Genomic DNA, 11974 nt, shown 5'->3' on the forward strand with positions numbered 1-11974 from the left:
TTTTTTTCTCTCGTTCGTCGTTTGTTTACTTTTTTAGTTCTTTTTGTGTTTTGCATTCACGTTCGCGCGTTGGAAAAAAAATTCGATGTTTTATTGTCATTTTAGTTTTGCCTCATCGGCCATAATATACACCTTGACATACACTAAACAAAAATCATCGCTACAATAGTACAGATCGGTGAAGTACTAGATTTCAGTAACAAATTTTGAAAACGACGTATAATCAATGCAACACCATTGATTATACGTCGTTTTCAAAATTTGTTACTGATTTGTAGTAATGAGCTGAATTTTAGTATGGTGAGAAGGTCAATTCTCCGTTTCTGCAGTGAAATGGATCCAAAAGCGTGGGTATTATGATTCCTTGCCTTATTTGATGCTGTTTGAGCAAAACTTTGGGCAACAGTGTTGTTGTTTTCTCAATGGGGCACGTTCGGTGTAGTACTAGATTTGTAGTAATGAGCTGAATTTTAATATGGTGAGAAGGTCATTTCTCCGTTTCTGCAATGAAATGGTGCAAAAAGCGTGGGTATTATGATTCCTTGCCTAATTTTATGCTGTTTGAGCAAAACTTTGAATAACTATGTTGTTTATGTTGCAAGAAATGGAGAAAGCAACAACACTGCTGCCCAAAGTTTTGCTCAAACGGTATCAAATTAGGCAAGGAATCATAATACCCACGCTTCTTGCACTATTTCATTGCAGAAACGGAGGATTGACCTTCTCACCATACTAAAATTCAGCTCATTACTACAAATCTAGTACTTCACCGATCTGTCCTATTTCTTGCAACATAAACAATATAGTTATCCAAAGTTTTGCTCAAACAGCATCAAATTAGGCAAGGAATCATAATACCCACGCTTTTTGTACCATTTCATTGTAGAAACAGAGAACTGACCTTCTCACCATACAAAAATTCAGCTCATTACTACAAATCTAGTACTACATCGAACGTGCCCCATTGAATTGGTTTCTTCCTGTTTCTTCAACGGCGTGGAGATAAGGCAATAGAGGTTTTGCTAATGATTGAAATCTGTCTCTTTCTGGCTCACACATGTTTTCATTAGGAAACAGTTTCCTAGAAAGAGCTAGAAAGAGACAGATTTCAATCATCAGCAACCTCTATCCATGAGACAGATGCGATCAGCTGATATTTTTTGTTTATCATGTATTTTTGACATTCGATGATCGGGGTGACAGTTGAACACAAAGGAATTTGTTAAGCACCGACGACACTTGACGAAACTTTGTTAAGTTGTATCCACACCAAGATCCACACTGTGTTTACATTTTTGGCTGTCACCCCCATCGCGAAAAGTCGTCATGGATTACCTTATATTTTTTATTTTAATTATTCAGGCCAAACATTTCAATAGGTACTATCTACATTTGAGATGTTCACTTCTCTTTTAATTATTGCAATGTAGTGGTACACTTTTCAATTATTTTTGCAGTACAAATCAAAAGACGATTGTTTTGACCATCGTTCAATGCAAGGAGACATTCATAATACAACAAATAAACAGCTGAGATATTAACGAAAGAGAGGAAAACCAAGGAGAGGCTCTCTTCTGCAGATCGGATCATTAGACTGGCCTATATTCAGAATCTGCACGCCAACTGGGCCGAAATCCAATTCTTCATGATTTTTGGCGACCGCGAAACTACTTAAAAATTAATTTTAACTTACAGTGGGGTGACACAGCTGTCAATCTCGATATATCGCCGCCTCGATCGCCGCTGAAACCATTATCATTTTTGGTGCGCCGCGTTTTGGTATTGTTCGTGCAGTTGAAAATCGGAATTTTTGACACGCGAAAATCGATTTTTCTCCTAAACCGTGTGTCGGAGGTACGTCGGGCACAGTGCGCTGGATAGAGGGCCGGGTCCAGCGCACAAAGGGTTCGTTCAAATATTAAGTAACACTAAGGGGGGGAGGGGTTCGTGTGTTTATTGTAGGTTTTGGTTTAGTCAAGGGTTTGGTGACACAGTTTTTCCGTTAGGTAAAATACTTACCGCAACTTACCGCTATCAGCACGTTAACTGCTACTTTCGATTCATTCATTAGACCGGTATTTGAGCAAATCAAAATGATCTAAATTAATATTGTTCTGTAGATTTGCTGCTCGTTCACTTTTTTTTTTGTTTTGTTTTCATTACAGCCATCAGCTGATGATTTTCACTGCTTCACAAATACCGATGCGTGAAACTGTTTGTCTGTGAGTGTGTTGCACTGAGTAAACACAAACAGTTTGATATACATATCACCGACAAACTGACGTGTAGGCTAGTGCAAAGTACCATGAAATGCGCGTCCAAAAGTTCAAATTAAAAACCGTTGAAACACTAACGCCATCTGTTGATTTTGGTTCAGAACTATTTTGGCCGAACAACATCGAGCACTCTTAAAAAATACCACGCATACTTGTGTTGAAATGGCAAGTTTTTCCAAATGTCGAACGATGCTCTTTTAATGACAATAACGAGGACAATAATTACTTATATTCCTCACAAGACAAAGAAAGGGAAAAATAACTCAACACTTCTGAAAATGTTGCTTTTTGTCAGCGTTGAACATCGATTAATCTCACATAATTTGAATCTTTTCTTGGATTTATTGTAGTGTGCATGTTTACATTCCGTGGCGTCGTCGTCGCGGCGTCGTCCTCATCATTGCTGCCTTCGCCCGTTCGCCGTTTTGTTGTTATTCTGCTAATTTTATATCAGGACACAATCATTTCACCATAATACCCAAAGTAAATGTTTCCGGAGCAATCTTTTTCATTGCTTGAATAAGCTAAATTTGATGATGTTAGATTAATGTTTCCAAAGTTAAAAAAAAACACTAGTGGCCGGCCGAGCACTCGATATTCTAAGCGGCAGCAGGAGCAGTAGCATCATCGCGACGCTCTTTCGATACGGTAGGTGAGAAAAATATAGCATGCAGATGGTAACAACAGAACAGCCACCAATATTTGGTGTCATTTCCAAGGGGAATGACATATCCTTTTCTAACCGGAATATCCGCATTTATCCGTTTCTAACCGTCGCTAACCGTTGCTAAGCGAGCTGCTAAGTGAGCAGCAGTTAGACGCGGTTAACGACGGTTAGATACGGATAAATGCGGATATTCCGGTTAGAAAAGGATATGTCATTCCCCTTGGTCATTTCACTACGGCTGGGACATTGAATATAACTTTCTCAATTTTTATACTCAAATATGCCCCGCATAATCACAAACTGTAAATGCATAGTTTCTCATACTGTATATGACCATTAGCAATTGTCATTTAACCATTTCTCAGACTATCAGAGACAACAGTAAGCTAACCATTCCATGTACAGATTTGCTTGTTTGACAAACGGTAACCCGCCAAATTACAGTATGTGGAATAGGCGGTTAAGATAGGTTACCATAAAAAATCGCTCGTTTTCCCGAACAAATTTTTCGCAAAACAGTAAAGGATATGGTCAATATATTATCCAGTTTTTCAGACAATTCACTGCATAACAAATGGTAAGAAAACAGTTTAACAATAAATCTAGAAGAAAAACGAGCACTGTATGGGTTATTATTGATGTATGGTCTTTCATGGTATTTTAAGCGTATGGTTCTGATATATTTGAACCGTTTAAAAATAAAAAAGCGGTTTTGAGCTCATCGTATTTTTTATTCAAAAAATTGAACGCTCCATGCTGCGCTTGGTAATACCTACGGTGATTGACTGATTAACTGGCGATTACTGGTGTGACAGTGGATTTTTTAACGCAAGGAGCATCCAATTTCCCCCGCCGCAGGCCGAATCCTTCACTACAAGCTTTAGCGGGACGTCTCGCAGTCGCACAGTCAGGCCGGATCAGGTTTTTTTCGCCGACTTCAAGTTCCGGAATCCTGAAAAAAAATTGAATCCGATGAGATATGGCACAAAAAACAAATCTACAAGTCATACAAAACTTACCCTTGTTTCAGCCAGACCGCTCCAAGTGCTTCAAAACGTTTTCCGAGACAAATTTTCAGTTTATTATTTCCCCCCGCTCGCTGGCGAAAGATTTTGTTTTTTTTTTTCTACTAAATGCAAACTGCAAAGCTCGACTGGTACAGATACCAATACAAGCTACTATTTGACATACTGTTGAACTTAAGTGGCATACAGTGAAACGCGCATGTGTAAGCGTGTTGCACAAATAAAATCACAAACCGTTTGAGAAAAGGTCATTCTATTTTGCCACCATGCCTCCTGAGTTTTCATCACTATATTATTCGACAACTTATGCACAATATAACATATTGTCACAGCTTTGTATGCGTTACACTGATAAAATTGCAAACGTAAAGTTTATGTAAGTGAAACCTTTACGATTTATAAGACTTTCCAAACGTTAGTTTTAAATGTGCCAGCATAAGTATTATAACGACTATATTGCTACTTATGCGGCGAACCATAACACGTATATACGGCATTCATATCATTTATTAATGAGCAAACATAAAAAGTATAATTATACTGCTATAGTTAAAAATTATATTCATCCACATTTAAATTTGAAGTTTGACCGCTTCAATTCAGGGCCAAAACAACAGCACTTTTCGCGCCAATCAAAAGCGTCGGGAAAGTTTTCTGCTAAATCGTGTGAAGAGCTGTGAAGGTATCTTTTATTGTAAATTACTTGAAAAAAAGACTGTTTAAAATTTTATTTTTGGTCAATTTCAGTTGAGCCATATCGAAAAGCAAGCAGTGAAGCAGTGATCTCAGTGATGACAAACCCAGATCTGCGTCTCCGGTGAAAAAAGGGAGTCAAGAGATGGCCCCGAATATCGTTCGTTTTACCCAGACTACGCCGTGCGATTTGTTCCGACCAAGACAAATACAAGCGAGAAGGGGCTTGAAGAACCGCCAAGGACAATATAACCCAAATCGGCCACCACAACTTACTCCGGACAATGATGACGTCCAGGAAAACCGAAAACTGTACAAGAGCAGCCGCGATGGCAAGAGCAGCCACCCAGGAACCCCTGGCCGACGAACGACTAGTGGCCTGCTAGGTCTGCTAAGTCAAGCATTCTCAGTTACACCGTAACGACATGACAAATTCGCCAAATACAGCAAGCGCAGCCGGAATCCCCACCACGAACCTCCGACCTGAGCCAATGGACCAGTAAAACATTTATGCAAATCAGTCGATCCGTACTAAAGTCACTGTGGCGTCTATATTAAGTTATTTTTTATTGATTAAGATAAAGAATCCATTAAATACTTTACTTAACCTTAAACAAAAACATTGTTATTTATTTTTCTATGATTTTGATGTTATTTGAAATTTACACATAATTGTTATAAGCTACTCATGCATAGATATCAAAATACCCACACATAACTTTTATTCAACACCCCAATAATTTTCATATACTGCTAGACATTACTTTTATATGTGGGCAGTTTTATAGAATTTATGTTTGCAATCATACTTTTTAAAGGTGATGCCAAATTGCAAAAAATTATGTAGTTTCACACATAATATATATACGGAAAATATCTTCGGTGTACAAAGACCGTTCTTTATGATTGGATGGTTCGAGTTTCTTAGTTTCAACAGTAAATCACCTGTTTGAGGTACAGTAACAGTAACAGATAAAGAAGACATACTGTGTGGATATTAACACAAACTGTATTTAATTATGCGGGGCTACATTCTGAGTTCCCACGTATGTATTCATATTCATAACCGACTATCACGTGTTTTTATTTACAATCTCCATCCCATCAAGACGACGCCTGCAGAAGCGTCTTATTTTTTTTTCAAACGTCACTTTCAGTTTGACATTTGCGACCACTGGCTTTTAAATTGACCGTTTTAAGTTTTCGGTCATGCCTTGACATTGAGAGTCACGTCAGTTCGTCGGTGTACATATGTCGTAACCGAAATCTTAATTCTGAATTCCAAACGCGAACATTGAAATTCTGGCTTCGATACGCCGCAAAAGTCAGGGAAAAAGTAGAATCTAGACCAATAGTTCCCAAACTTGTCGAAGCAATCGCCCCCTTGAAGCTGTTGAAAAATATTTTGGCCCCCTAAGTTTGAATTTTTAAAAATACGATTCGTAATTTTGAAATCGCATTAAAATCTACAAATTCTGCCTATTTTGTAAGTTACTGGAACAAAACCTTCTTATTTACAATGTATTTTTTGGATTTTTTTGAAAATGTTTAGACGCATCAATAAATTTTATTACATTTTCACTCAACTTCCAGTTTAAATTTATAATATAAAATTGTGAATAAATAACATTCAGAATCATATTTTTGGAGAATTTTAAGGTAATGTGACTTTTAAAGGCAATTATTTTCAAATATCGATGAAGTAAGATTCATAGTAGAGTTTAAGGATTCATCTTTGTAAGACGTATTGGTTTTCTCACAGAAATTAAAAAAAAATGAACGAAAATTGAAACTTAACCGAAAATTAGGATTCCGTAATAAATTTAAATAAACTAAACAAAAACCTTCAAGTGGTTTGAAAAATTTCAGCAATTTTACTAAATATGCAGACGTAATGTCATCTTGGATATCAACTTCGAATAACGAGATATTTGTAAAATCAAAGAAAAAGGAAAGGAATAGAAATCTGAAATAAAATCTTTAGTACCCAAATTTTGTTTAATATTCTCTCAGAAAATCTTAGAATACAGGAGTCTTGAAAAACTCTAGTAAATTCAAAATACTTTCAGAGCTTTCATATATCTTGAAATATATGAAAGCTTTAAGAACGCGTTTTAAATTCACACCTGAGACAAATCAAGGACAGATTAGTTTCGTATTTCGTGAAACATGAAGAATGTATTAAATGGTACAGTAGACGTTCGATAACTGCAACATGTTTACGTTTCACTTAGCGAACAAAATTCGATAACTGCAACGTCAGATTGACGTCAACAACCCATCAATTGACGTAAAATGAACGTAAAATTCATTCGACTGTTCATTCGGGCTAACCTGGCGCACCATTTTGACGGAAAGCGGTGCGATAACTGCAAATTTGTTGCACTCACCGGACTTGCAGTTAGAAAGCATTGCAGTTAAACCGCTTGCACCGACCGAACGTCTACTGTATTAAGTACATTAAGTAGATTTATTATTTCAAATCAGAGGTTTTTTATAGTTCGCAATTTTCAACTGTGACCTTTTCAAATTATTCACAACTAAAGAATATACTGCTGTGTTAAGGGCTGTTTTCAGATCAAAAGGAATTCCTCGGCCTATCTTGATGCATGGGAAATTCCTTGCCTGAATCGCTCAAAAAACCGTCTTGTTTTTCCGACCGCAGTACGCAGTTGCGAAGAAATGATAATTCAAATGGCAGTCACTGTAGAAATTTTCTGCTAGGAATCAGTCAAGAAATTTCTTGAGCGATTCCTTTGGAACACGAAACTGGGCTTTATAAAAACGAATTGTATTTCAGAAAAAAGCTGAGGAGCTTTCACTTAATGGCTGCCCTAATAAAAATGTATTATACACTGGCGATTAGGTGAATGATTGTATCATTCCGTTTATGATCAAGATGATAGCCCGAAAGGGTTGTTAAGCACGTTGTATCATATTTTTCTATTAGGGTGATGACTTAGAAAAAGCACATAATCAAACAATCAATATTTCTCCAAAAATAGTTGCACTTGAGTTGAGATTTGGTTTTCAAAATGAATATTTCTGGAAATAAATAAAACCCCTTGAAGGGAAACTTCTTCTATTTTTTGGTAACTGCGTTCTATTCGTCATGGGGTGATATATTAAGCCTATTGAATCCCAGATTTACATCAAAATTTTCCCAATCGAGCTGAATTATTCGACCAAGTTTCAGATAAATTTTAATAACAAAACACTCTCTTGACAAAGAGACCAAAACTACAAAAAAATAACCAAAATCACTCTAAATAAAATTATTATATTTTATTTAAGACACTTTATTAAATTAGCTGGCATTCGTGTCCAAGATCTAAATAAAATGGTTTGTGGAAAATCGCCCCCTTGATTTTTCGCCCCCCAATTTCAAATTTTTAAATTTTCGCCCCCTTTGATGTCGTTTTCGCCCCCAAGGGCGAAACTTTGGGAATCACCAAGGGAAGCAATATTTGCGAGCTACCCTTTCCATATCATTCAACAATATCTGGTCAGTATAATATAATGTTAACCCTTGGTATGGATTGCACAAACCGTGATTTACAGTCAAATGCGTTGAATCTCACATTCTTCGACATAAAAGCAACTGCTTGCCATATTAACCACAACAGATACAACAAATTTACTGTTTGAAGCTTAAGACAATCTGAAAATCTCTATGCGGGTCATTGAAATTTATTTTAGGTGAAGTAAGATCCTTTAATTTTCCAAAATTTAAAAACCCAATTTGGGTTGTTTTCATATTTATTGTCACGCTTATCTTTTATTAGAGTCCTGCGGCGGTCGTACGCTCGCGAGGCATACCGCCGCATGACAGTCGCAAGGTAAAACAAAAGAAAAAGTGTTCCCGCCAAAAACAAAAGCACGTGGGTTTCGCGAAGTGACACATGTTTTTGAATGTATTTGTGACGAACGGCAAGAGTGGCTCAGTGGAATGAGTGTTCTTGCTATCAAACCACATATAGATCCCGATTCGTTCGTTGGCGGCTCGATAGATGGGCTGTTTCGATGGTTGAATGTTCGCTAGTTGGGGCAAAACCCAACTAAAACGCACTGTCAATGTGAAAACGAGTTTGACGTCTGATCGCCGTCGCATCGCAGCTCCTATATACAGAACGTTTGTGCAAGTATGTGAGTGTTTCGTGACGTATTTCTCGTCACTTACGTGTGTCTAGAGCATTTTGATCAGTTGTCAGTTGCCCCAACGAACGAACACGATTCGCTAATCGGGGCGCAGTCGTGTCCCAACGAGCGAATTCTCACTGTATAATGGAATTATATACTTTTAAATCTGGTGACGCTGTTATGATTAGTGACTGTCACGCTTATATCAGAAGCCAGAGGCAGATAATCGCCATATTCTGATTTTTCTTGAGAGGCATAATACTATATGGCTCTTGACATTGAGATTGACAAGCACATTGGTCAACTTAACCAAAATGTAGTGATTGGATTTGGATTGGATTTGGATTGGATTTGGATAGGATTTGGATTGGATTTGGATTGGATTTGGATTGGATTTGGATTGGATTTGGATTGGATTTGGATTGGATTTGGATTGGATTTGGATTGGATTTGGATTGCATTTGGATTGGATTTGGATTGGATTTGGATTGGATTTGAATTGGATTTGAATTGGATTTGGTTTGGATTTGGAACGGGATTGGATTTGATTTGGATTGGATTTTGATTGAATCATTCTAATGCCTGATCGACCAAAATACAACCATGATTTCTCAATCTGATTGTTTTGGCAACCCACCCTGAAAACATCGCACGATTTTATCCGTTTGACAGTCCTCTTTGTGCTGATCGTTCGTTCAAGCAGCAGCCGAACCGAACCGAGCCGAGTCGCCGTCCGTCGTTTTGTCTGTCGGTCGTGAGAAGAAAAAGTGGTTGCTGCTCCTGGGAAGCAGCGGGATCTACAGAGGGAATTTGGTAGGAAAATTCGTGAAAATTGTGTTGAAAAGTGCAGAATTCGTTCGCCTATCGCCTGGTTCAGTGCTGCTGACCGTTGAATTCAGTGTGAAATCAGCCGTTTTGTGTTGCAGAAGAACGGAAGAGTTTGCCACTTTGAGGAAGCATGCAGAACGTGGAACTCGTCATCGAGCGAAAGCTTCGGCCGATTTTCGGTGAGTGGGGTGTTTGTGTTGTTATTGAACTTTGGCGGAATGGAGTTTGAATTGAAATGGTTGGAGTGTGATTTTATGGAAATTTGGTAGGTGAAAATCAGTTTTCACAAAAGCGTGTTCCGGAGATTTTCGTTCCCTTTTTTCGCAAATTACGTGCGATGATTTTGTGAAGTTTTCTCAGTTTTTCGGGACGAGTGAGAAGGTGTAGAAATTGTGAGGTTATTGTTTATCTCGTACGCTCACCCGGCGGTCTCTGCTTTAGTGAGCGAGTGAGAAAGGAGCTGTCCGTGCTCCCAGAATTAATGGTTTGTTTTTGTTTATGTTTTTTAGAGTCGATCGAAATCGGCCACTACAAGAAGGCCCTGCAGGATGTGGAAAAGGTGCTGAAGAAGAATCCGACCATTCAGTGCGGTCGTGCGTTGAAGGCTTGGGCGTACCTTCGGTTGGGACGAGATGAGGAAAGTGCTGTTCTGATTCAGGCCCTAAAGCAGGAGACTCCGACGGAATCGACGACCCTGCACGTGATGACCCTTTGTTATAAGGAAACGGATCAGCTGGACAAAATATGCGAAATTTTCACCAGTGCCTCGAAGCAACTGCCAGGCAATGAGGAACTGTTGTCACAGCTTTTCATTGCCCACATGAGGGTGAACGACTTCAAGGCGCAGCAAACGGTCGCCATGCAGTTGTACAAGCTGAAACCGCGGAATCCGTTCTACTTCTGGGCCGTTACCAGTGTGATGTTGCAGGCATTGCGTGGCCCTGACGCAAAGGATCAGCAAAAGTCCAGTTTGCTGCTGTCGCTGGCCCAGCGAATGGTCGACAAGCTGATCGCAGATAATAAGATCGAGGCGTCGCAGGAAGTGCAGCTTTATCTGCAGATTTTGCAGCACCAGGAAAAGTATCAGGAAATGCTAACTTTCCTGGAAGGATCAGTGTGCACCAACCTGTATCCGGGGGCCCCGCATTCGATCAAGATTGATTTGCTGAAGAAGTTGGGCAAATGGGCGGACCTAAACAAGCTGATGAAGCAGTTGCTCACGGAAGAGTAAATATCAAACGATGAGCGACCATGTTATTGAAACTATCTAACAAACTGAACTACTTAATTTCAGCCCTGACCGATGGGATTACTACCAGGATTACATTCAGTCGACGATGGAAATGATAAAAATCAAAGACGAAACACCGCAGACGGATCACACGGTCGACATGTGCCATGAGTTTATAGCCGGAGTAAGATTGCTTGCCACGTTGCGACGTCAAGAACCACGTTTAACGCGCCTTCTCTACCCCCTCTAGATCATAGAATCACAGCCACGGAAGAACCGGGGACCGTATTTGGCCCGGCTGGAGCTGACACGGCTCATGGTGGAGCACAAATTCGACAAGGAGCAACAGTTTGGCGAGCTGACGGACCTGCTGCTGGATTATTTTCGCATGTTCGGCGACAAGACGTGCTGCGCCAACGATCTGAAACTGTTCCTGGAGTATGTGGAACCGGCGAAGAGACCCGGTTTCGCCGCTCAGCTGATGCAGGAATGTCGAATCAATCCGGTCACGTTGCCGAGTAGTGTGAGTTTAGGAAGTGAGGCAATTGTTAAGATCAAATATGACGAAATTTCACTCTTTTACAGAAAGAGCACATGCAACGACACATTTGTTCGCTGCAGATTGCCCGGTTCTGTGGTGCTCACGCTGCCTTGAGCGAGGAACATCTGTCGGCTCTGTATACCGCGCTGAGCTTGCACTACGAGCATGGCTACAACACGTTTGGACAAGGGCTGCTCCCGACGGACATGGGACCTTCGGATCCGTACGCTTTGTTGGCAGGTATGTAGACGTTATGTTAGTTGATGTTGAATTGGAAATCATCTTTTATCACTTTCAGTAAACATCATGTACGACCGGGCCTGGAAGCTTCAGCGATCGGAACCTCTCGTGGAAGCTCTCTGCCTGCTGAACCATCTGCTCTCGAATAGCATCAACAACTTTCACGGAAAGCTGCTAAACCTACAGCTGTACCATCGGTTAGGTTTGGTGGAAGCTGCTCACCGGGCGTACGAATCCCTGGACATCAAGCACATCCAGCTGGATTCGCTCGGCTACCTGCACTGTAGTCACCTATGCAACGGGGGTTTCCCGGCGCTGGCCAAGCAAATCTTC

The 11974-nt window shown here is 39.8% G+C and overlaps 2 protein-coding genes across 5 annotated transcripts in view; both read left to right on the forward strand.

Moving 5' to 3' along the window:
* The window catches only part of LOC109402771 (SH2B adapter protein 2), a 561576-nt gene that overhangs the window by 237254 nt on the left and 312348 nt on the right, over positions 1-11974 (forward strand). The window lies entirely within an intron of this gene.
* On the forward strand, positions 9520-11974 carry LOC109422649 (phagocyte signaling-impaired protein; the record flags this gene model as incomplete). The annotated part of the gene is given in 6 exon segments (XM_019697492.3): positions 9520-9808; positions 10139-10856; positions 10924-11044; positions 11111-11383; positions 11446-11641; positions 11700-11974. Coding segments are annotated over 6 exon segments (1632 nt in total), but the record flags the coding sequence as incomplete, so codon positions are not given.

The sequence above is a fragment of the Aedes albopictus genome, chromosome 3 (assembly GCF_035046485.1).
Source record: "Aedes albopictus strain Foshan chromosome 3, AalbF5, whole genome shotgun sequence".
Lineage (NCBI taxonomy): Eukaryota > Metazoa > Arthropoda > Insecta > Diptera > Culicidae > Aedes > Aedes albopictus.